The sequence below is a fragment of the Pyrus communis genome, chromosome 15 (genome assembly GCF_041283825.1).
Source record: "Pyrus communis isolate YQ-2024b chromosome 15, ASM4128382v1, whole genome shotgun sequence".
NCBI classification, from domain to species: domain Eukaryota; kingdom Viridiplantae; phylum Streptophyta; class Magnoliopsida; order Rosales; family Rosaceae; genus Pyrus; species Pyrus communis.
Genome location: NC_142579.1, coordinates 26946866 through 26973201, shown reverse-complemented (window position 1 = coordinate 26973201; position 26336 = coordinate 26946866). Strand labels below are relative to the sequence as shown.

The 26336-nt window shown below is 38.5% G+C and overlaps 3 protein-coding genes across 6 annotated transcripts; 1 reads left to right on the top strand and 2 right to left on the bottom strand.

The window, feature by feature from the left end:
• Positions 1 to 2617: 2617 nt before the first annotated feature.
• On the bottom strand, positions 2618 to 6104 carry LOC137714713 (zinc finger CCCH domain-containing protein 6). Of its 4 annotated transcripts, none has more exons than XM_088685148.1 (5): positions 5811 to 6049; positions 4633 to 4697; positions 4317 to 4520; positions 4070 to 4194; positions 2618 to 3978 (listed from the first exon to the last, which is right to left on the bottom strand). In XM_088685148.1, the coding sequence occupies exons 2-5, from the start codon at positions 4645 to 4647 to the stop codon at positions 2910 to 2912; spliced, it is 1413 nt and encodes a 470-aa protein (XP_088541274.1). In that variant the 5' UTR covers positions 4648 to 4697; positions 5811 to 6049; the 3' UTR covers positions 2618 to 2909. The 4 variants fall into 4 exon arrangements, with proteins under 4 accessions (XP_088541274.1, XP_088541275.1, XP_068309961.2 ...); XM_088685149.1 differs by having other exon boundaries at positions 4636 to 4697; XM_068453860.2 differs by lacking the exon at positions 4633 to 4697 and having other exon boundaries at positions 5811 to 6104.
• Positions 6105 to 19807: 13703 nt separating this feature from the next.
• LOC137737387 (GDP-mannose 4,6 dehydratase 1) lies at positions 19808 to 21308 on the top strand. The gene has a single exon (XM_068476846.2). The coding sequence runs from the start codon at positions 19996 to 19998 to the stop codon at positions 21112 to 21114; it is 1119 nt and encodes a 372-aa protein (XP_068332947.2). The 5' UTR covers positions 19808 to 19995; the 3' UTR covers positions 21115 to 21308.
• Positions 21309 to 21396: 88 nt separating this feature from the next.
• Positions 21397 to 23645, bottom strand: LOC137737394 (uncharacterized). Its single transcript, XM_068476855.2, has 6 exons — positions 23441 to 23645; positions 23259 to 23342; positions 23019 to 23103; positions 22695 to 22783; positions 21921 to 22032; positions 21397 to 21732 (listed from the first exon to the last, which is right to left on the bottom strand). The coding sequence occupies exons 1-6, from the start codon at positions 23474 to 23476 to the stop codon at positions 21497 to 21499; spliced, it is 642 nt and encodes a 213-aa protein (XP_068332956.2). The 5' UTR covers positions 23477 to 23645; the 3' UTR covers positions 21397 to 21496.
• Positions 23646 to 26336: the final 2691 nt, after the last annotated feature.

The following is a 26336-nucleotide window of genomic DNA, read 5'->3' as shown; positions in this document are numbered from 1 at the left end:
ACAGAGCACTATCATGCTCCACAAAATTCGATCTTCTTCAAAAGCCATGGAAAAAAGAAGATATTAAAAAGATACTCAACCAACATTAGTACAAAACCTAATCTGCTTAATGGTTAGCTGTGACGCGCATGCTTAATCGGACTCCATTTTTGTACGTTCAGAGGCACACGCAAGTGGGTCTCATTGTCCATTTTGAAGTTCTTGGTGGTTAGGAGACCTTAATCATCCTTTAGTTAATCAATTGCATCGTTAATTAGACGTACGTACCCTAATTACGATCTTAATACATTAACGATGGATCGATTATTGCTATCTAGCTATCGTATAATACTTGGACAGTGCAAATTCCTTTTCATTTCCTTAATCTCCAAAATTCCAAAATAATTGCGTTTAGAGGCATATAACCTTATTTTGGTAGAAAGGGATTGGTAACTAACCTGACACTCTGCTATATATAATCAAGGAGACAAAGCTCACATGAGAGAGTTTTGTGATCAAAGAAAGACGCCATAATCTTTCACATCATCTTTTTCTAAACACCATTAGTTATTAGGATTCAAACTGGAACATAGCTATAGGTTCCCCTTAATTGATTATTAAGTTGATTGATCGATTTTGCTATTCCCCTTAATTGATTATTAAGTTGATTGATCCATTTTGCCATCCATATCAATCAGTTTTACCTTTTCCATTTTAGTTCTTCTAAATAATCCCTTTTTGTGCACTTCAAATCATTTTGCTTACTATTACAACGTACATTATTATCCACAATAAAATTATCAAAAAATGATCCGGACACACAAATGAAAAAATGCATTCGGATTATTAACTTATTACTTAATCGTAACTAATAAAAAGTTTTAAGTCAATGAAAGTGTCACTCATCATGGTCTAGTGACAAGTTAACCAAGCTTGGGTAAAATGTACTACATGAACCCCTATAACCTACCTAATCTCATAACTAACCCTTCTACATCTAAGACACAATTCGTCCCAATTAATATATTTGTGGCTAAATATGTGTGCTTCGTGTTCCAAAGGAATTTCAGCATCAGCTACAAAATTCATTTTTTTATATATAAAATTTATGAATTTGTGGCATGCAATTGCATACAACAATACGTAATTAAATTTGTTTTACAATCTTATTAAGATGATACACCAAACTAACACACTTGTCATTTGTCCGAATGGGTTTACAACATGCTTCATACATTTAACTAATTAAGCCCCTGGACTCCCTTCATGAATTAATGAATTGCCGGAGGATATCTTGTTCTTGCATTTAACTTTCCTTTCACTTAGGGTTTCATGCGCCCTACCAATACATAAAAATTGACAAATCATAGAGAACCCAACATTTTAGATCTTTACCAGCAAAACATTTAAGATTAATGAATGTGAGAGAAACTAAAATCCAACACATGGCTGAATTTGAATGGAATATATTAGTCAGCCACAAAAAAATTTCTGATACGAGTCTCTTTCTCTGATCTTGCGAAAACCACAGTGCTGCTGCGATCTTAATCTGAAATGGGGCTTTCCCACATAAATTTGGTTAATTTGAATGCAGGAAACAGATTGTGTTGGGAAAGTGGGACAGGTAGAGGTGGGTAGACATGGTGGGTTCATTTCTCTATTTGTGAAATTAGGGTTTTGATTTTTCAGCACCACACAACTGCCACAAACCAGTTTCGTGCCAAATGAGGTGGTGGAATATCAAGAATGTCTCCTGGAGCTCAAACTATACGTCTCCCAAGTTTGCTGGTTTTTGTCCCAATTATATATGTCACTTGGGGAATTAAAAGACGTTAAAATTTAGATTTGTTCACAACATCACATGCGTTGTTTTCTTCCAAACGCGGGTTTCTGGATTGCTATGTGAAACCACAGAAATGGTTACGAGACTGGAAAAAAAAAAATTAAAAAAAAATTAAAAAGTAAGAAATTCGATTAAAAAATGTGTTCTGGCTGTGTGTTTTGGACTCCCAGCCCCTATTATACCAAATAAATAATGATTTAGAGATGACACTAACATCAAAATAAATTATTATTCATCAATTATTTGATAATTAATTAAGGATTTAAAAAATATGAAAAAGTTTGAATACTTATTAGAAAGTTGACTTATACCAATTAAATGATTTCATATTTTGCCACAAGTCAATATATATATATACACACACACACACACACGCATTACCCTATTTTCATAAATAAGTTAATAGAGAAAATTCTCATCTCCAATTAAAATGTCAATACAACTTATAAAAGATTGCTCTCTTTATTTTCGTTTGCTGATTCAACAATAACTATTAGAGGGAATTTGAGATAAACCACAGGACTCAACAATAATAGTTAGGTATCAAACTTATCGTTTTTGTGAGTTAAACTTGCAAGCAGAGAAGAATATCACTACTCTAATAACATGTTTACTTGAAGTTGAAGAAATCATAAGAATACATGAAAAAGAATAAAGATGAAAGGGAATATAAACCCTTTCTCTCGCTTATTCCTTGATTTTGATTAAACACGTGATCTTAATCGATACTAATTTCTTCCAATTCCATTTTTTTTACGTAAACATATGCCCTAAGAGGGGTTCGGACTAAAAATATTGGATTCACTTAATTCAAATGTTGAAAATATACGTTAAATCTGAAATTACTTATTTGTCCTTGTTCAACATTATACATTTGGGGGCCATTGACAATAAAAACACTAATTTTTCATTAATCTCAAAAAAATGCCAAAAATCTACTCAGTGGTCGCCTACAAATACAAAATTTGAAAACTAACCCTATAGCCTGTGTCTCGGGTTCCCAACCGCCCCAAGTTTCAGTGTGCAAACTGTACAGAAATTAAAAATGGCGCTCCAAATTTTATAGGATTTTCACATCCTTAAGGTATTAAGTATTAACCCCATTAGGTTTCGCTCTCTTCGCAATACGGGCCCCAATAAGGTTACCGTTACCCCATTGAGGCGGCATGTTATGCTGGAATTTGCAATTAACGCCGTTACGGCATCCGTTGGAGCCCTTAAAGTACTTGCACTGTTTTGGCTTCTTTGGTTTCTTTCCTACTGGTTTAAAGTTTCGTGCCATTTTCATGTCTTTCGAGAGATTAAATTTGTTACCAATTTGTTTTTGGGCAACAAAGGGGTACGGGATTCCTTGCTTTTCCGCTCCATGTTGCATGATGAGGTTCTTACAGTTGTTGATATTCTTCGCCGGAGGGAGCGGGGCTTCCCTGACGAGGAATGCCGGTGATGGAGCTCTGTTCAGATAAGTCATTGCACCGATGGTGGGTTGTGTTTGAATTTGATTTGGCAGCCTAGGTAACGTGCCAAAGTTGGATTGGGGGACGGGCACGGGTGGTGATGGTGCGGGTCGGTTCAACCCGGACATTTGAACACTACCTGATTGAAGAGGGATTGCATTCATAGTAGTTCCCAGTCCCACTGTACCTGCCATAGGGAACAAGTTTCCACCTGCAGTCGTTAGCATATCAGTTTTTGGAAGAGATGAGGGCACTGATGGAACTGTTGTCTTTGGCATGGGTGCAGTAAAGGAGTTGGTTGGTGCATCTCCTAGTTTGGCCAGTGATCCGGGTTCGTTAATCAATTTCTGGATCATTTTCGGGTCGCTTAGAATTTTAACGAGCAAATCAGTATCAATCAAACTTCCCTTCTCTGAGCTTTCGACGATTGCAGTCAATGCGACTGCAGCAGCAATCACATCCGCATTTTGGCTAGGTAAGTTTCCTAGCGATGGTTTATCATCGGCAATTTGCTGAGGAGACGCGGGCAGACCTTGGGGCAAGGCTGGTGGCTTACATTCTGCATCGGAATCCAATTCCATATCAGATGATGGTAAATTCTGGGACTCTTCTTCAATTTCTTCAATTGGAATAAGGGGGGCAGATGGAGTGAGGCTGTCGTCATAACGCTCAGCTTTTACATCCGCAGAAACAGAGGGGCTGTATAAAACATTAGAGCTGATCAGGTTCCATTATGTAAAAGAACAAAAGACTATGAAACATACGTCCAGATACAAGATAGAACGCTTACTTAGGGGGAATTGCAGAAAGACGAGGATAAGCTGCTTCGAGCACTCTCATCACTCTCAACTTTTGAGCCTCGACTTCCTCACTTTCCTCACCTGCTGCCACTTGCCAGGCGTCATTCACGACAAACTGTTCAAATAAAACAAACATAACACCATTGAAATGAATACCTCGACTCAGATTACAGACCATATATTCTCGTCGCATGCATACTTAAACAACAATTTAGAAAAGATCTAACGCCTACTCACCTTGGAAGGGCATTTCCACTGAATCTGACGGATGAGTGGCCGTTCCACTTTTGGTTGTCTCACACGAACACAGCGTTCAAACCCAGGGGGAAAATCATGTTCTATAGGAGCTGAACGCGACATATATGACACCGTTGCTTGAAGATGATTTTGATATTTCACGCCAACAGCCACAGGACAATCTTCAGAAGAGAACAGCTTTACCTATCCAGCAGAAAAACATCGAGTCAGGTCACAACGAACAGATGAATGAAAACAATCAGTAGCATTTCCCACAAGATATTGGAAAGATAAACTTCGAGAATCAAATTTATACAACTAGAAAAAGCATCCGACTGCAGGAAAATGTTGAAACGACGGTTCAGCATTTCATTGTATGTCCTGCAAATTTCAAGACAGCCCAATCTTGGAATTCAAACAGCAAGGAAAAACAAGCCTGATCAGGAAAGTATACATGCTCTCACTGACCATTTTCGTTTACAGAGCACTCAAAACATTAGCAGAAGATAATTTGCATCCCCTACAACTCTTATGTAGATTAAGTAGTGAGCTATTACCTATTCAAAAGCCTAGACATTAAATCACCCCTCGTTATATATTACAAATTTATTCAAAATAAGTTAACCATCGCCCACCACATGGACCACATGCATACAAACTCGCCATGGGGTTTACCAATCCACCCAAATTATAACATGTGGTGGGCGATGGGTTACTTACTTCAGGATCAATTATTAATAAATGTATCATTGGTGGATCGTAACACCACGTGATGGTATTACTCAAGTGTGTACAGATAGCCACGCGACGTCATAAATTGTACACATCATAACACTAAAACAGGATTTAAACCTGCTGATTCTTTTAAGATCCTAGTTAGTAATTCTGTTGACAAAAAATAAAGAGAACAGCATTACAGTTTCAGTAAGATCGTTCAACTGGTTTAAAGAACTTCATCGTGCACGATTTTGTTGCAACGAAATCAAACTTAATCCTAATGATTCATTGTATAATCCTATTGATTCTTGTTCTAGATCCGTTGATTAATGCTATAACTCTGTTAATCCTTAATATAAACTCATTTTTTCTTTTTTCTTTTTCTTTTTTTTTTTTACAATATTTTGGATATTTGGTCTTGATATTTTCATTAATCCAAGCTTTTGTCCAATATTGCAAATAAATTTCTTCTTTTTTGAGTTTCAATGAGTTTCTGATGATGATTTCAAATGAGTATCCAAATCCAATTAGAAAGATTAAAACAAGTAAAACGATAATTAAAAATTAATAACCAGAAGCAAAGCTTTAATCATCATCTTAAGAGTTTTAGTTTCGTTAATTAAATCTGGGAAAATAATAATCAAAGGGAAAGAACAAAACTGATCGATTGGGGTATTTTCTCAGCCGCCAAACAGAAAAAATCGAATCAAAAGAAAGAAGGAACAACTTTTCTGGGAAAAACGCAAGAAAAGGTTTCAGAAGAATCGGCGATTATACCTGACGAAGATCGGGTCCAGAAGCCCAAGATACCGAATTCGATTTCCTCGACCGCTTCAAATTCATTCTCATAATCTCAATTTACACAAAATTCTTCCTACAAATTTGTAAAATTACCGGTCCGATTTATACAGATTTTGGAAATTGAAACCCTAATTTTTGAAACCGGGAAGAAGATTAGAGGCGATGCGTCGTCGCTTCGAGTGTGGGTGGGTGTTGGTAACTTGGTGGTCTTATATGAATCGAATTGGGTGATTTGGTTTGGGGGAGCGTCGGGAATCGACAGAGACAGCTAATTGGTTGTTTTGGGTTTTCCAAATTTTGTAAATTTCAATTATGACGTCATATTTGGTAAGACCCGCGAAAATGCGCTAATTCTTATCTGGCCTTTCATTTCATATGACCCTTTTGGGCAATTTATATAAAAATTTTCTTGAATTTTTAGTTAAAATGATTTTTGAGATTGATACTCTTCATTTTAGTAATTGATAATAAAAAGAAGTGTTTCTTGAGTCTGACAAAAATCTATTTAAAAAGTGATCACACGATCGTTTGCATGACAATTTAATGAGGATATTGACATATTTTTTACAAAAAAATCAAAATCATTTACAGTGGACAAACTCAAAGACTACTTCTATCAATTCTCATTGTTAGGGACTAAAGTGAGTAATTATGTCAATCACAATAACTATTTTGGATAAAAAAGCCTTTTTTTTTTTGGATTTTTATATTTCCTTGAGGGTTGGACAACTAATTAGATGGTGTAATTTTTTTTATGTAAGCGATATTAGAGGATAAGAAGTTCGAATGTAGAATTGAATGCACGAGTACAGTTCTAATCATTTAAGTTACAAGTCCTTCACAAATTCGTATGATATTTGGTTAACCTAATCTCTTGAAAAGGTTAAAACACCTTTTGTCAAAATAGGTAAAACACATTACATCTTCCAAGTTTATTGAGAAGATAAAATACATTGTACCATCCTTTACTTTTAAGGAAATACCTCACCTTAACATATGTAATTATTTTCCTTAAATTATCTTTGTCCAAAGAAACCACGTCGACAATTAAATATTTTGAGGTCTGGTGGCACCTTCGCAAGTCAAAGCATGCCGTGGTCGAAGGAGAAGGAAGCTGACATTCTACGTTGATGCGTAAGTAAAGAACGTGGAGAACACACCACACTCTCGAAGATTTTGACAAAAACCTAATACTTGATTGACGGGGTATACAGTTGAGGGGGAGGGAGTCAAAGATGTAGACGTAGACCCGAGGTTTAGACACATTAATTAGATAAATGTGCTCTATTTTCTACACGTAATTTTGAATCTATTTCTCTGTAATTTAGATAAATTTATTATAATTATTTTATCTTTTTAATAAAAAATAATATAAAAAAAAAGTCAATACTAACTTGTACATTCTTTCCATTTGCTTGATATTACTTTTGTAAGTCTACGATGGTTTGTTGAGTTGATAATGATTGTTCTCTTTGCTAAACCAAGACTTAGATCCGAGTCCCGCTGCTGACAATCCCTCTTGGTGGGTGATCTGTACAAACAAAAAAAAAACTAAAACCCCCTTTGTAAGTCCTCAGAAACTTGTGGTATGCACTGTCCCTGAATGTGGATGGGGTAACCTTTCATCCCCTAAACTTTTCAGGAACAAGGGATATTATTTTTGTAAAACTTTGATGTTTTATGGTTTGGCTTTAGAACTTACAAGGGGGATTGAATTTTTGGCTTAGAACTTATGTTGCGGGGTTATATATATTTTTATGGATAATACTTGTGTTCCCTTATGGGGAATGCACATCTTTCGTTTTTTTCCGAATGACGTATATTTAGTCTACAAATTTCATAATCGGAATATTTAACTTCTTAATTTTCATTTGAAGATCATTTCTACCCAAAAGAAAAAAAAACATTCACTCAGAGATCGTTTAATCATCTAAATGTATGGAACAAATCGATAGTATTAGCACCAAATAACATACTCATGATAAACCGTCAATTTATATATATATATATTAATGACTAAATGACCTTCAATTCAAATAATATTTTCATAGGGATGATCTTCATACGAAGATTAAGAAATTAAATGATTTCAATTATAAAGTTTAAACGGGAAAGATACCTTATTCGCAAAGATATGTGCATTTCCCCAATAGGGAAAAAGTAAGTATTATTCTATTTCCATTGTTGGACCATGAAGTGAGCTTTAGAAGTGGGTGAGCTGAATGTGTTCGTCAATGTTAGGCGTTCATACTAGTTTTTCCTTTCTCCAATCGGTAGGTTTTTATAATTCAAGGACTGATTTTTTTTCCTGTCTCCAATTGGTAGGTTTTTATAATTCAAGGACTAATTTTTTTTGAAAAAAAATCAGTTTAGAGACCTAATTTTCACTCAGATGATAATTCAATGACTAAATTGCCAATTCATCCTAAAAAATGCATTGAGCTATAGCCCAATGCCTTTACAGGGACAACTTACAGGAGATCGTACATCATCACGTGATGGTTTGTATAAAACAATAGTTTGTAAATAAAAAATTTACACATGTTTATTCATTGGCATAAGATGGCACCATGATGATGTATCCATCATGTAAGTCTTTCTCTTTTCTGGAACCATGTCTTAATTCGGCTTTGTTCCAAGAAATTGAGAAGATAAATCACGGCATAACCAATTTTTTTTGTCGGAAATAAAAGCATATGTGAGTAATTTTACAAAACTTTTTTTTGTACTTTATGCACATTTTCTCTTAATCTTGGCATTTGATTTTTCTTTAGTTTGTTCAAATCCAACATCTAAAGACTAAAGGAATAGAGGTTGTGTAAGAAGAGAAACTTACATGACACGAACATATGATCATTCTATCGATTTGTGTCAATAATACAAACATATAGACAAAAAGATTACACATATCTTTAAACATTGACACGGAACATCATATTGATTGTATACCTGTGTCATGTAAGTTATTCTTGCATGTAGAAGGAGAAATAGTTATGCATAAATTTGGTAAATACATTTTAAAAAGTGATGAATCATAACATTGCTATATACTTTTTCAAAATTAAGAAAAAATCTGATATGTTTGAAATAAAAACTCTCCTACTTAAACACTTGCGAGTATAAGTGCTTTCCAAAACACTTCATTTTTCTTCTCCGAGCTTTGTGAAGACGTTCTAAAGCTCCCTAGAAGCTTAAAAACTTCTAAAAACTTCACGATCATGATTGCATGAACAGTGCACCAAATCGTGAATTATGGTTCTCGAGTTTTCCGACGGCTTCACGTCCTAAAATTGGTATAGATGGGATCGTATGGTTACAAGGAAGGTGATGATGGTGTCCACAAGCTTGATTCGTGAATGGAAAGCTAGATTAGGAGTTGTCCGTACAGGTTGTACAGACGGAAGAAAACGATCGAGAGAGAGAGAGAGAGAGAGAAAGAAGGGTCAACGGGTAAGTGTGTGTGTGATCTGGATTTGGGCAACCAACCAAAACAAAACCTTAAGCCCTTTAGTTCTAATTGGATCCAAACAAGTTGGACTAAACTTATTTGGTCCACAACCAAAGTGCATGTCACACAACACCAATTACCGTCCAAGGGTAAATCGTCATTCCACGCCATCGATAGAAATATTTTGGGACGGGCTGTCACACTAGAAATAATGCGATTCAATCATTTGTTTATTAAATATTATTTTCTCTATTTTAAACACGTTCAAAACATCTTAAGAGGTGTGTAATGTCACACCCCGACCCAGAAAGTCCACTTGGACCCTGAATCGAACTGTGCTGGCCGACACCTGGAAGGTGACGAAGCCATAAAATGTGATAGTGTATAAAAAGTGAATAAATTTGAATCTAAAAGTGTCTAAGTACCAGAGTGCGCTAAGAGTGGGAGCGAACCCATTTCACACGCGATGTCAGAGCATAGGTAAGGTACAGTAGTGTGGGTAAGAATCATACCCTCAGAAATATCCATCAATACTAAGATTCGCCACAGATTCTTGTCGATACAAACTCAGCAGCTAAAACCTGGAGGGCACCAAACAGAAGGTGTGAGTAAGCAATAAAACCAAGCCTCCCAAAGTTATTACCTCTCTAAAAGTAATGCCCCTAAATGTAAAACCCGTATCGTTTTCCATAAGACAGTACAACATATATACATATATCCAAATCATACTCAGAAATGACCAAAACCACGGTTTGCCATCAACTCCAACATACATTAATAAGTAGGCCAAATGAACTAAATCAACATACATTAATAAGTGATATATCAGTCAGAGTCATCTAAAATGACATGTACAACTTATCCATATCTCATCAATCATGGTTAGCATGTAAGTCGGAGTCACCTATAGTGACCTGTACGACTTATCCATATCTCATCAATCATGGCTAGCATATAAGTCGGAGTCATCTATAGTGACTTGTACGACTTATCCATATCTCATCAATCCTGGCTAGCATATAAGTCGGAGTCACCTATAGTGACCTGTACGACTTATCCATATCTCATCAATCCTGGCTAGCCAATAGCTCAATAAGTATACCTGCACACGAGTCGGAACCACCTAAAGTGGTCTGTACGACAGGACTGTGCACCTACCTTGAATCCAAGGTGAGCGTAAGGTGCAGGAGGTGAACATCACGTGAAGGACTATGCCCTGGCCACAGGCGGGAGCACTAACACCGGGGTGCAGGTTTATGAGCTCTCAATGCATCTCAATATAACATATGCAACTCATGGCAACTAGTACGACAGTATCGAAGTTGCCTAACACATAACTGTAGTCATGCTATAACGCAATCGATTCAACTAGTACCATAAACTCACCTGAACTTACCTGGGTGTCCTGAGTTCACCTTTGCACTTGAAAGCATTCCCAATAATTATATGCAAGTAATATACATATTGATATACCATGATGCAATCTAATACTCAACCATGTCGAAACATTCTCAATTATAAACAATACGGTGTGAAGTGTACAATCAATAACGCCCTACTCCCGAACTACATATTTTCAGGGATAATTATCCATGACGACCCAATTAACACTAATTTAGCTAACTAATTCATAAAACTAAAACTTGCCTTTACCAATTTCCTTCGCATTACTCAATTTCCCAAGCAAGGCTTTTGTCTCAAATATTTTATGGCTGCATCTAACGTCTCGTTAGACTGCCTACGTACCTTAAACAGGGATCAAGCCATTCGTAGTTCATATAGTACTTCAAGCATTCACAATAATTATATATGAAAGTAATATGCCTAATCAATTTAAAAGTGTCGATAGAACTCTCAATAATATGTACGATAAAAATGAAAAGATGCACTCACCTGGAGTCCACGCTATGATTCTCTAGCACACACATCGAGGCGTCCTGAATGATTGGTCCCTGTGACCAATTATCAAATCACATCTCAGAACTCTTATTCGTAGAATATGTAATTCACATAAAACAAAACCTCAACGACATTCTAAAATAGTCTGAGACCCATTGACCACAAGTCAACCGTCGATCAAAGATCGACGGTAGGGTTTACAACCCCGTATAACTTGACCCGGAAGATCCGCATATCAGATTTCCAATCCGCAACTCCCAACGATCCACAATATGTTTCTAGAATAACATATTAAAATTTCATTACGATCCAACGGTCAGATCTCCGCCAATTGCCTAAAACAAGTGGCCGTGAACATTTATTTTACTAACTTACAAATCCAATTCAGGAAGATCCGTAAGTCGGATTCCTGATCCATATACTCCTATGATCTTTAAATATTACGTATTATAATGTATCTAGTTTTGGTGACGATCCAACGGTCAGATCATCGATTCACATTTTTATCAAGTAACGTATCGTAACGAATTTAGGTTCCAACTATCAACCTACGTCATTCAACTGACAAAACTGAATTCAAGACATTTGACATAGCCTAAAAATAGCATTGGCGGCCCACTGGCCACGCGCCGCCGCACGCGCCGCCGCGGGTGGCGGTCGGCCGCCCTAACTCGCCGGAAAATCCAACTATTTCCAAAAATTCTCAAACTTCACAGAAATGAAGATGTCAGTGAGTGGAGCAACTTTCATACATGCCACGAAGTCCAAAAGTGGACGGAAGATGGTCAATTTTGCCCACAAAGCCGGCGTGTGCCTAAAACTTCCCGACGTCGATTCGTCGTCTACGGTGGTCCAACGGGGTCAAGGTTGGTTGGGTTTTGCTCCTGGGATGATGGGCTACAAAGCCCAAGTGGTGGCATCAGCCATCGCTTTGCCGATTTGCCGGAAAATTGAAAAGGGTGGCCGGAGCACCATTGATTTTCATCAACTTTCGTGGCCTCAAACCGCCACATACCATGGTTAATCAAGGTGGTTCTTGGGTGGGTTTTGTAGAGGGGAATGAGAGCTTCAAGATGGTGGTGGTGGCATCGAAAAACTCCACCGGAGTTGGCTGGAATCGACCTTGGAAGATGGGCGGTCGCGGTTTAGAAAAACCCACGGGAAAGCTGGCTTTTTTTTTTTTTTTTTTTTTTCTTCTTTCTATTTCTCCATTTCTGATTGGGCTTCACCTTAAATAACCAATTTCTGATTGGGGATTTAATTTAATTAACACTAAACCTTGAATAACCAATTTCGAACGTCCGTAACTGTACCGTTATAATCCGGACTCGGAAACGGCTTTCACCTATGCGTTCACATCCACGAGTATTACGAGAATATGTTAAAAGAATAAATCATACGTCTCTCTAGACGATGGTCAACAGAAGTCAAAGTCCTTACCTCTAGGGTAATTTCGTAAATTCATGCTTTTAAAATAAAATAAAAACGTAAAATTTGGAACGGGTTGTCACAATCTACCCACCTTAAGAAAATTTCGTCCTCGAAATTTAAAATCATCAGTCCAATGTAGAATACTCAAATTTAAAGAGATATGTATGTAAATACGTACACGAGGAAGACATCAAGTTATAGCGACTACAAAAAAAAAGATGACATTCCATCATGATCGGAGTGTAGTGACTCTTCTTTCATGCCTCCAAATTCTTACTATCCTCTCATAAACGTGTTCAAAGCGTAACGCACTTCGAAATTAAGCATGTAATATTTTTGGGTCAAGCCCAAACAACCATTAATGAATTAAATAAGTAAATAAAAATATTAAAGTAGAATAATCTACTTGTTTACTTGCTTAACAACCGAACGAATAAGTTATTAATATTACGGTTTGCAGTTCACAATACCGACAATTCACTGTCGTCTTGATAAGTAAGTAACAATTCTCGAGGGTGCAGTATTACCATCTTGCCCCTCAATGGGAAATACACATACAAGTCTCGATCGTACTCATTCACTACCTTCTTAGGCAACATTGTTAATAACATAAATTTTCTACATCACAATCTCAATCAATCAAATATTTGTTCGCAATATTCTTCTGTAAATCACAAGCTGCATATTGTTATTTCAAATGATATTATACTCCTAAACAGGAATGTAACTGTCGTTACCCATAATCCTAACAAAAGTAAGCGTTTATTAAATATGCACTGTGCGTAAAATCTCTATATGTCAACTCCAATGATACCATAGTTAACCCAAAATTGAAACTGCCGTTACAAGTGACTAGAATAGATATAAGGATATACTGCAACCATGCTAATGGTGGGACAAACAAGATGCAACTCGTCCACAAAGGTCTGAGTAACTCATTTCAAATTAATCCTTAATCTAGGGGTAGAAATACAATACTGAACAACTTCTAATACTCAAAACCTTCATAACAACTTCCAAAGGCTTGGAAGTGAAACATGTAACACGATGAAATATAAATACATCAAGATGATAATCTTGTCGGGTTTCTGTTTGCTGACTTTGTATAGAAGTCTAGGAGTAGTTTTCTCAAAAAGTCATCGTCCTCTGAACGTAATTAGAAAATTGTAGTTGTCCAGGAAATTTGAACTCTATATCCTCAATATCCCCACAACATTAATCAAAAGTAAGGTGCATCTAGAGTGAGGATTCATTTAAAACACATCAAAGGGAGCCTCGATTTTATCTCTTTCCTACTTCCACATTTGGTCACGTCACAAAGAGAACTTCTAGATCACATCACCCGAAGAGGTTGACTACATCCCACTTCTATCTTAGTGGTCTTCACAAGTGTCTTGTTGTTGAAATTTCAACACCCATTTTCAGGAAATAACTATTGCCAATACTTCAATTTTTAAAGCAAGAAGAATATTGTTTTCTACTTAAGTAAACAACCACCAATTGGAACATCATATAAGCGTATCATTGGTTTAGCATCACGATTAATGAATTTCACATTATTTACATATACAACATATCTCGAACTGAGCATATAAAAAGATACTTGCTAACTCCATTCATACAAAATGATTAAAATCATTTGAACCATTTCTTGATAGATTAAAGGTAACTCTATATCGATACTCATATTTCCCAACTAAATAGAATAGGACAGGCTGGAAGTGTGCGCGAGTAGATACACAATAGTGCACTCATAGATGCTAATTTAATTCTACTATTGCCTCTGACAGAACTTAGCTTGTTCCAAAAAGTAAATGTAATAAAAAGTTCTAAGATCAATGAAGATTTGGACACACTTTTCAACATAAGAGTCCCAATCAATATTCCAATGAAATTAGAAATTGTTAATTCTAGGTCATAAGTATGATGGTTCATCTTTAGCGGTTCTACCACCGAGAAACATAATCGTTAACATACTAAGAAAGTCTGAATCCGAATTGACTTGTCACATCAATCGACAATCACTATGCATCATCAAAATCTCCACCGAGAAGTGTCATCTAGCCTTCGAAATAAGGTGATGACTGTTGACTTTAGGTCAATGAATAAGATGGTTTGTTTCAAACGGTTCTAATCGTGAAAAGTAAAAGCAATACTCCGTCATGTTGCCATACCAACTTAACAATGTGGTGGTATCCGCGGTAAGATTTTTGGGATATGACGCCAAAAGTATACGTCCTCGAAAATTAAGGTATTACTAACCAACTCTACGACACGAACTAAAAGATCTTCACAGTTTCCTCGACACTCATAACAATCTAACAGTGAGATATCATCCCGCATTTCGATTCTAATGTCTACCTATGGAAGTGATCGAGAGGTGGTTAGTCAAAGGGTTTTCGTTTACCTAGATAAGTGATAGGGTAAAAACAACAATCATGAGTTTACCGCCCTATTGCAAAGCTTATTCCTAAGCTTCCACGATCCTAATTTATTCGGCTCAAGCGAAGTAGTTCATTGATCCTAGGAGGATTTGATGATTGCTTTTTGGATTTCTACAACTCCCAGGATATGACAACTTACATTCGCAAGCCTATTCTCACCCATTTAATAAGTACAACTACGAAAGCAAAAATCTGGGAATAGCGTTGATTGAAAAATCCCAATGCTAGAAAAAGACCTTGCTTAAGATCTACTTTCAAAAAGACTTCATTGACAGTCGATCTTCCTCCTAAAGATTCAACATGAACACAAGTACGCTTGAAGATATTAGTGCTAATAGGGACCAAAAAAAATAATTATCCCTCAGATGATCTTCCGCGAAATGTTACTAAGAAATCAAGACTAACTAAGATTTCCAATCTCTAAAGGATCAATACTAACGGCGGTAGGACAATGATAAAATTATTTGGTAATATCTCTGGCGATACATGATTATCAAAACATTTACTTAAGCCATCAACTTGCCTCACTTTTATACCTTTCCTCCACAAGGAAAATCTTCGTTTTAATTCTAAGGACAACCGCCAAAATGATTTTATAAAATGTCGTCAAGACCACAAAATTGTCCAAAACTGAAGAAAAGTTAACATATTTTTCGATATTCGACGAGGTGGCATCATTCGAACGTCAAACACAAAAACCAAGAGTGCTCACATCACGCGTGTGATGAACACAATACTGCCTAACATATGCTCTGATACCAAACTGTCACACCCCAACCCAGAAAGTCCACTTGGACCTTGAATCGAGCTGTGCTGGCCGACACCTGGAAGGTGACGAAGCCATAAAATGTGATAGTGTATAAAAAGTGAATAAATTTGAATCTAAAAGTGTCTAAGTACCAGAGTGCGCTACGAGTGGGAGCGAACCCATTTCACACGCGATGTCAGAGCATAGGTAAGGTACAATAGTGTGGGTAAGAATCATACCCTCAGAAATATCCATCAATACTAAGATTCGCCACAGATTCTTGTCGATACAAACTCAGCAACTAAAACCTGGAGGGCACCAAACAGAAGGTATGAGTAAGCAATAAAACCAAGCTTCCTAAAGTTATTACCTCTCTAAAAGTAATGCCCCTAAATGTAAAACCCGTATCGTTTTCCATAAGACAGTACAACATATATACATATATCCAAATCATACTCAGAAATGACCAAAACCACGGTTTGCCATCAACTCCAACATACATTAATAAGTAGGCCAAATGAACTAAATCAACATACATTAATAAGTGATATATCAGTCAGAGTCATCTAAAATGACATGTACAACTTATCCATATCTCATCAATCATGGCTAGCATGTAAGTCGGAGTCACCTATAGTGACCTGTACGACTTATCCATATCTCATCAATCATGGCTAGCATATAAGTCGGAGTCACCTATAGTGACCTGTACGACTTATCCATATCTCATCAATCCTGGCTAGCATATAAGTCGGAGTCATCTATAGTGCCCTGTACGACTTATCCATATCTCATCAATCATGCCTAGCATATAAGTCGAAGTCACCTATAGTGACCTGTACGACTTATCCATATCTCATCAATCCTGGCTAGCCAATAGCTCAATAAGTATACCTGCACACGAGTCGGAACCACCTAAAGTGGTCTGTACGACAGGACTGGGTGTAAATAAATACGCTCAAGTGCTACGATCACGTGAAGAGTGGGCGAATAATCGCGGGTCAGCTACGAGTTGGAACCAGCTAAAGTGGTCTGTACGACAGGACTGTGCACCTACCTTGAATCTAAGGTGAGCGTAAGGTGCAGAAGGTGAACATCACGTGAAGGAGTGTGCCCTGGCCACGGGCGGGAACACTAACACCGGGGTGCAGGTTTATGAGCTCTCAATGCATCTCAATATAACATATGCAACTCATGGCAACTAGTACGACAGTATCGAAGTTGCCTAACACATAACTGTAGTCATGCTATAACGCAATCGATTCAACTAGTACCATAAACTCACCTGAACTTACCTGGGTGTCTTGAGTTCACCTTTGCACTTGAAAGCATTCCCAATAATTATATGCAAGAAATATACATATTGATATACCATGATGCAATCTAATACTCAACCATGTCGAAACATTCTCAATTATAAACAATACGGTGTGAAGTGTACAATCAATAACGCCCTACTCCCGAACTACATATTTTCAGGGATAATTATCCATGACGACCCAATTAACACTAATTTAGCTAACTAATTCATAAAACTAAAACTTCCCTTTACCAATTTCCTTCGCATTACTCAATTTCCCAAGCAAGGCTTTTGTCTCAAATATTTTATGGCTGCATCTAACGTCTCGTTAGACTGCCTACGTACCCTAAACAGGGATCAAGCCATTCGTAGTTCATATAGTACTTTAAGCATTCACAATAATTATATATGAAAGTAATATGCCTAATCAATTTAAAAGTGTCGATAGAACTCTCAATAATATGTACGATAAAAATGAAAAGATGCACTCACCTGGAGTCCACGCTATGATTCTCTAGCGCACACATCGAGGCGTCCTGAATGATTGGTCCCTGTGATCAATTATCAAATCACATCTCAGAACTCTTATTCGTAGAATATGTAATTCACATAAAACACAACCTCAACGACATTCTAAAATAGTCTGAGACCCATTGACCACAAGTCAACCGTCGATCAAAGATCGACAGTAGGGTTTACAACCCTGTATAACTTGACCCGGAAGATCCGCATATCAGATTTCCAATCCGCAACTCCCAACGATCCACAATATGTTTCTAGAATAACATGTTAAAATTTCATTACGATCCAACGGTCAGATCTCCGCCAATTGCCTAAAACAAGTGGTCGTGAACATTTATTTTACTAACTTACAAACCCAATTCAGGAAGATCCGTAAGTCAAATTCCTAATCCATAAACTCCTATGATCTTTAAATATTACGTATTATAATGTATCTAGTTTTGGTGACGATCCAACGGTCGGATCATCGATTCACATTTTTATCAAGTAACGTATCGTAACGAATTTAGGTTCCAACTATCAACCTACGTCATTCAACTGACAAAACTGAATTCAAGACATTTGACATAGCCTAAAAATAGCATTGGCGGCCCACTGGCCACGCGCCGCCGCACGCGCCGCCGCGGGTGGCGGTCGGCCGCCCCAACTCGCCGGAAAATCCAACTATTTCCAAAAATTCTCAAACTTCACAGAAATGAATATCTCAGTGAGTGGAGCAACTTTCATACCTGTCACAAAGTCCAAAAGTGGACGGAAGATGGTTAATTTTGCCCACAAAGCCTGTGTGTGCCTAAAACTTCCTGACGTCGATTCGTCGTCTACGGTGGTCCAACGGGGTCAAGGTTGGTTGGGTTTTTCTCCTGGGATGATGGGCTACAAAGCCCAAGTGGTGGCATCGGCCATCGCTTTTCCGATTTGCCGGAAAATTGAAAAGGGTGGCCGGAGCACCATTGATTTTCGTCAACTTTCGTGGCCTCAAACCGCCACATACCATGGTTAATCAAGGTGGTTCTTGGGTGGGTTTTGGAGAGGGGAATGAGAGTTTCAAGATGGTGGTGGTGGCATCGAAAAACTCCACCGGAGTTGGCCGGAATCGACCTTGGAAGATGGGTGGTCGCGGGTTAGAAAAACCCACGGGAAAGCTGGCTTTTTTTTTTTTTTTTTTTTCTTTTTCTTCTTTCTATTTCTCCATTTCTGATTGGGCTTCACCTTAAATAACCAATTTCTAATTGGGGATTTAATTTAATTAACACTAAACCTTGAATAACCAATTTCGAACGTCCGTAATTGTACCGTTATAATCCGGACTCGGAAACGGCTTTCGCCTATGCGTTCACATCCACGAGTATTACGAGAATATGTTAAAAGAATAAATCATACGTCTCTCTAGACGATGGTCAACAGAAGTCAAAGTCCTTACCTCTAGGGCAATTTCGTAAATTCACGCTTTTAAAATAAAATAAAAACGTAAAATTTGGAACGGGTTGTCACATGTAATGCCGGTTATAAAAATAGCATTTCGCACGCAGATAATAACGTGATTAAATTAGTTGTCAAATGATTTTTTTTTTTTTTTTAAACAAACAAAATCTACACTAAGGGGAGGGGGTGGGCTTAATCTCATAATGAGCTAGCAATAAGGTGATTCAATCAGTTGTTTATTAAAGATTATTTTCTCTATTTTAAATACGTTCAAAACATCTTAAGAGGCTTGTTATGCCAGTTATAGCAAAGGTCTTCCGGACGCGGATAATAATGTGATTAAATTACATTAAATTAGTTGTCAAATGATTTTTTTTTTTTTAACAAACAATATTATCTACACTAAGAGGGAGGGGTAGAGATAGCCTCACAATGGGTTAGCAATAATGTGATTAAATTAGTTGTTTATTAAATATTAATTTCACTATAGAGATCGATTTTATTATGTTAATTCAGTTGTTTTAATTGGTTTATAAAGGGTTTCTTCTAGCATGATCTAAAATTATTCATTTAGTTCAAATATTTAACTTTCCTTTTGTCAATTTAAGCATATAAATACATTTAAAATGTATAAATCGTAGGTATCACGTCGTAATTTAAAAAATGTCTTCCGTAAACGAATGCATGAAGGCTAGTAGATTAATAAATGAAAATGAATTTCTTATAAATTTGGCAGATCTTAGCTCCCAACGTAGTGCTGTGGGACCCAACCATCATGCAAGCTGGCGCCCTCTAATACGTCACCAAAGTAAGCGCCAAAAGCGCGTCCGTGTCCAACCGCGCTACCAGCGTTGGATCTGTCCTTCCCTCCCTCTTAAAATTCTTCCGAAAAGTCCATCATCTCCTCACAATCTCACTCCCCTTCTCCATTTATCCTCACACCCACAATGGCATCCGAAACTGACACCGTCAGATCCGGAACCTTAACCCCCAACGACTCCGCCCCTGATCCGCCGGAGCACCGAAAGGTCGCTCTAATCACCGGCATCACCGGCCAGGACGGCTCCTACCTCACCGAATTCCTCCTCGACAAAGGCTACGACGTCCATGGCCTGATCCGACGGTCCTCCAACTTCAACACCCAGCGCATCAACCACATCTACATCGACCCCCACAACGCCCACAAGGCCCGCATGAAGCTCCACTACGCCGACCTCACCGACTCCTCCTCCCTCCGCCGCTGGCTCGACATAATCGCCCCCAACGAGGTCTACAACCTCGCCGCCCAATCGCACGTCGCCGTCTCGTTTGAGATCCCCGATTACACCGCCGACGTCGTCGCCACGGGCGCCCTCCGCCTCCTCGAGGCCGTCCGCTCCCACATCGCCGCCACCGGCCGCACCGACATTAAGTACTACCAAGCCGGGTCGTCCGAGATGTTCGGGGCCACCCCGCCTCCTCAGTCGGAAACGACGCCGTTCCACCCCCGATCCCCTTACGCCGTCTCGAAATGCGCGGCGCATTGGTACACCGTGAACTACCGCGAGGCATACGGGCTGTTCGCGTGCAACGGGATTCTGTTCAACCACGAGTCGCCGCGGCGGGGGGAGAATTTCGTGACCCGGAAGATCACCCGGGCCGTAGGTCGGATCAAGGAGGGATTGCAGAGCAAGCTGTTTTTGGGGAATCTGCAGGCGTCGAGGGACTGGGGTTTTGCCGGCGACTACGTGGAGGCGATGTGGATGATGCTGCAGCAGGAGAAGCCGGACGACTACGTAGTGGCGACGGAGGAGTCGCACACGGTGGAGGAGTTCCTGGAGGTGTCGTTTGGGTACGTGGGATTGAACTGGAGAGACCACGTGGTGATGGACAAGAGGTACCTGCGGCCGTCAGAGGTGGATAATCTGAAAGGGGATGCCAGCAAGGCGAAGAAGGTGCTGGGTTGGAAGCCGAAAGTCGGGTTTCAGCAGCTGGTGAAGATGATGGTGGACGAAGACGTTGAATTGGCTAAGAGGGAGAAGGTGCTTGTGGATGCTGGGTACATGGATGCTCAGCAACAGCCTTGATTCCTCTGACGCTGGGTACATGGGTGCCAAAAGAGTTTTAAGTTATATAATGTGGCTTAGTTCTAGAGCTCAATAGAGTTTGAATTCCAGTAATTAATTGTTCAGTGCTGTTCGTTTTGAGGGTTATTTTTGTTCTTAATTTTTCTGTAACTTGATTCATTTTTCAGCAAATTACCTACTTGTCTTGTTTCCTACCCTGTCATTTTCGTTTTCTTGTTTTTCAGAGAGATGTTATTAGCGCTCCAAAATGGTCCTCGGTTAATCCAAAAATGAATCAAGGACTATAACAATCAACTAGTATTTTATACGCCACAATCTTGCTGAAAAGAAATTAATCAAACGTGTTATCGTTCATAGATTTTGTACACGAAAGAATGCAAAATCAGTCTAACTTGGATACGCCGGATGGTAGACTTTGGTCTGGATCTCTTTGCACGTCGGATGAGCTAGAGCTAGATTGGATTTCTTGGCCCGTGGTGCAGACTGCAAACGGCTTGATGGATGACCGGAGGGATTCGGGTCCTTCAACAGATATTCTCCGGCACAGTGCATCACAGTTGCTAATGACCTCTGTCAACCTTCCTTTAAGCTCCCCAATCTCCACCTGCAATGAATGAACTGCATGTGTGTTCCAATACGAAGATAGGATAAGTGGAAACACATCTCAGAAAGTTATGACAGACATGCGACAGATTGTAGATAGTACCGATTTCACCATACACTAGGTCCATTGAAATCCGCTGAGGGAAAAAGACGCTTGGAACATACATTTTTCTCCCCTTAAAGCGTATAATGTGATCACTTACCTTCGGATAAATGTTGTGAAGATGTCTTCATTGCTGACACTGAATAATTAAAACGCTGAAGAAGTTTAGCAGCCAAAGCATCCGTAACCTCTATTTTATTTTCTACCTCTTCCTGCAACAATTTTTACCGAAGTAAGGTTTAAACATTCCTCTGGGGGAGAAGGGATGCAAAACAACTTAACTAATATACTGCGAATCTTGTACAAATCTCGACATGAGAAAAACAGGCTTCGGATAAGGAAGAACAAACCACATACTTCATTCCAAACATATCAAAAGTGTATGACCATGTCAGACTCCAACGAAATTTATTAACACTAGTTTATACCGCACTATATGCAAAGTTTGCACCCGGTCAGAAACCAGCTCATCGCTTTATTAAGGGCGATCACATGAAAAAATAACTTGAATTTCATTGCGACATTCTTAAAGTGGTCACCTCCATTAAGTTGTTTAACTTAGTTCAGATTTAACCATGATCCACTTAATTCAGTGGTTTCATTTTACCAACCAGAGCATCAGAACAACAAAGTAGACGATGACATGCTCTATGCGTGCAAGGACACTGCAGAAAATACTCTAAACCTTGACCCATGTTCTATTTTCTACTTAGATTTTAAACTAAAAAATTGCCTCCTGAACTTCGAAATTATATGAAATAACCCTCCGACAGTAGAAAACGGACAGTCAGTGCATGCGTGAACCCTAAAAACCAGAGATTTATTTCTTCAAACAAACTCAAATTATTCAACAAGGACTGTTGTGAAAACAAACCTGTCTTTTGCTTATCTTTTGGACACTATCCTCCTGCCACTCACGGTACATCGAGAAGAGTTCCAATAGCACTTTCGGATCCACAACACCTACATTGTCAATTCATAACAGAGTAGCAAAATTTCCGCATCAAAACTAATAAAATACAAGCCACAATCTCGTCACGAAAAAAGACACAGCATCTACAGAACTACAACCATTATACTAATCGCTGTGGAATTCCAAATTCAGCTAGTCCAATTCCTCTGTAAGGACTTCATTTTGGTGTTTTTTTACCTCAATCTTTTTCGCAATCAAAAAATATAAATTAGTGAAGCAGCTTACTTGGCACTGAAGAAGACGAAGGCTTCCTCACTAAAATGTCAGTCAAGCTGCCCTCAGCCGGGGGTGAAATCAGCAGGGGCGTCGACTGCAATCAAACATTTCAAAAACGCAAATTCAAAAACTCGTTTTCAGAGAACAGTAACCAATTAACTGAATTCAAAATTTCAAACCCTAGGTTTATTTTTCCTTACAATTTTCTCAAATTGATGAAAATTTGGGAAAGTAGAATACAAAACTCACGATTTTGAGGGATTTGAGCTTTTCTAAGACGGGATCGGCGGTCTCCGATCGTTCCGACACGGTGGTGATTTCTTCGGCCGGCCTCTTAAAGCATAATTAAAAATTAAAAATGCTAAATTAAATAAATTTGGATGATGAGACAAATAAAATTACATTTGGAGATGATTACGACGGAGAAGTACCTGTGAGCTTGAGAGTGTGGATTCTGAGGCGCCCATCGGTGCTGCTTCTGTACGACCGAAACGCAGCGTTCAAGTGGAGCTGAATACTGCGGAATTAAAACGGTCATAACCGACTGTGTACTTATACTTCCGAGTACCCTTCAACGACACAAGGTTCGCGCGTGTACGGAAAGCGCGCCCCGACTTTGAGTTTGGTATTGGGCTCGAAGACTTGGAGCGTCGCATTTGCCTATTTATTTGTGTTGAGCTAGACGGTGTAGCATATTTTGGAGGTGTACAAATTACTGGCTTGATACTAATAAAAGCAAGTTTACTGCGGTACAAATTACTGTTCTCATACTAATAAAAGCAGGTTGATTCGCTGTAAAATTGTCTTCACAAACAACATTTGCAAATCCTATCTCACGAGAACCGCACACAAAAAAGCAAGAAAAGTATTCAAGTCAATTTTTAATATGTGAGAAGAACTTATATAGAACGAGTTCACCATCATGTAATGTTTCGTATCTAATAATATGTTGTCAATTGTAAGTTTTTCTTCACATGATCATTTATTATTGAATTGAGACGCTACGTAATGATAAATCCGTTTCATGTAAATTGCTCTCCTAATTCACCCTCAAGAGCAATTTGAAGCATAGTAAAACAAACTAGAGAAACAATAGTAACGATTCAGATTCAAACTATCGAATAATGCATATGATATGGCAATGTTGAATAAAAAATTATCAGCGAAAAGATTATGACAAGGAGAATTTAAATTTGACTACTAAACTCACGTTTGCGATGAAACTGTTTGGGTAGGAAATCTTGCTGGGAGGGGTCTCTAGCTCGAGCACACAGCTCCCCGAGGAGTTGGCACTTTGGTTGATTGTCGGGCTCCGACTTGCTGAGATGCTGCAAAAGGAGGATAAAGTTAGTTCTGAAAGGTGCCTTTATGGGGCCTTAGGTGTAGGTCTTGAGGCTCACGACCAAAACTAACTGAGTTCTTAGGCGTGCCACTGCCATCTCAGTATGGTAGATGTAGAACAAGGGTGTTTAAGCTGATTACTTGCACCCCAAGTTATTATGACTTCTTGTTATCAAATGATTGTTGTAGATGTGTTAAGTCTACATTAAGTTCTTTTCCATGCCTTGAGATCAAAGACTTTTAGTTGGTTATCTTGTATGCTTAAATGGTGGAGGTCCAGATCTGATCAAGTCATCAGTTCAATTCACATTTAGTCTTCTTATGACGGTAAAACCATTAAGTGAACCATATCTGAGAACTGAAGGAATTTTGGCTTGTCAAAAGACTGGAAATGACTTGAATATATACTGGGGAATACATCATAACACCACATCTATTAACTTAAAGACAAAACAAAGAGAGTCAGGCAAGATTTCACCTTGTTGGGCAAGGTTTAAACATCTTTCGGTTTATTCTCTTTGTAGTTACAGAGGGTAGAGTACTTAAAGCAGGATCAATGGTGAACAGGTTTACCTAAGAGAATCGATACTACAACATTTAGAAATGTAGCAAAGCTTTTACACTAAACAAAAGATGTCTTTTTAAGGGGAGTATAAGGCTAAAAGGGTACAGAATCTGGACAAAGCACAGTTTTCTGGGTATTTGCTTAACTGAGAGGCAAGTTGTATGTTTGTTTGTTTGATTGGTTGAGTGTCCTTGTCTCTGGGCTTTCTTCCTCCTTTTATAGGCGAATTAACCCAACTATACTATTTCTGTTCTTGCTCGAAAGCAACTGAAGGGTAGTGAGTCATCAGTATTTTTACATGGTCTGCCATTCAGAAAGTGTTTTTGGGCCCAGAGTAGGTAGACTGATTTCCATCGATTGTAACTTCTCTTGGGCTTGACCTTAGGCCTCGGGCAAAATCTCATTTATTGAGCTCTTTTGGGCTTTCTTCTCTTAAAGCCCAAAGTTAAATAATAACCTAAATAGTGCCTCATTCAATCGTTGTTAAGCCTGCAAACCAAGATGCTAATAATGATTGAACAACTGCTTTTCAGTAACCACCGTCACACGCCTTTACTTGAAACTTGTACCATTTTAATGCAACCATTTGTAAACTGGGTCATTTGCACTAACCCATGAATCCTAACCGTCACCTGATCATTTGCTAAAAAACTCCCTTCAATTCCATTCTTTGGCTAGATACTTTAACCAATTCGAGTCTTTCTGAATTATCAAAATCTTCCCAAAATTTCTCAAAGCTTTTAAAAGTTTTCAGACCCTTATAATTCCAACTTTTTTTCCCATCTTCTCTCAAAGATACCCGAAGCCGCATGAATCCAATTTTCCTTTGAGACTAGTGAAAGGATTTCCACCATGCATCACCTTCTTAATGGCCTTCATCATCCTCGGGTAGGCTTTTATACTAGGTTCTCTTTCAAAGGGGAATGAGTGTATCCCTTGGAACCTGGATGGACTTCTTAGGTCCCAATCATTGTTGGAGATAGCATGCCTAGTAAGAAATCAGTTCTTATAATATCTTTAGAAAGGTGCACTACTTCCCGCTTTCGTTTCAGGACTTCTATAACATTGAGGAGTAACCGAGGAGCCTTAATCGCACCGGTAAATCCCGTTTACGCTAATATTCACAAGCCTAGAGTTCCCCATGGCTTCTGCTTTCTTGGTCACTTCATCATCATAGGTGTATGCTTTGGGATTAACTACCACGACTTGATCGACTAGACAACTTGGTCGGGCTTTCGGGCGAAGGCACATAAGATTTGAATGAGTTAAGACAACAAATGAAAGTTGGACATATTGAAACATATTTGGCCACTAGTAATAATGTTTTAGGAGGAGTCGGGCAAAATGTAGACCCATCTTTTTAGGATAACTTCCCTAGTTAAGGTCCTTAATGTAAAACCATTGAGCTAAATCTGATGTAA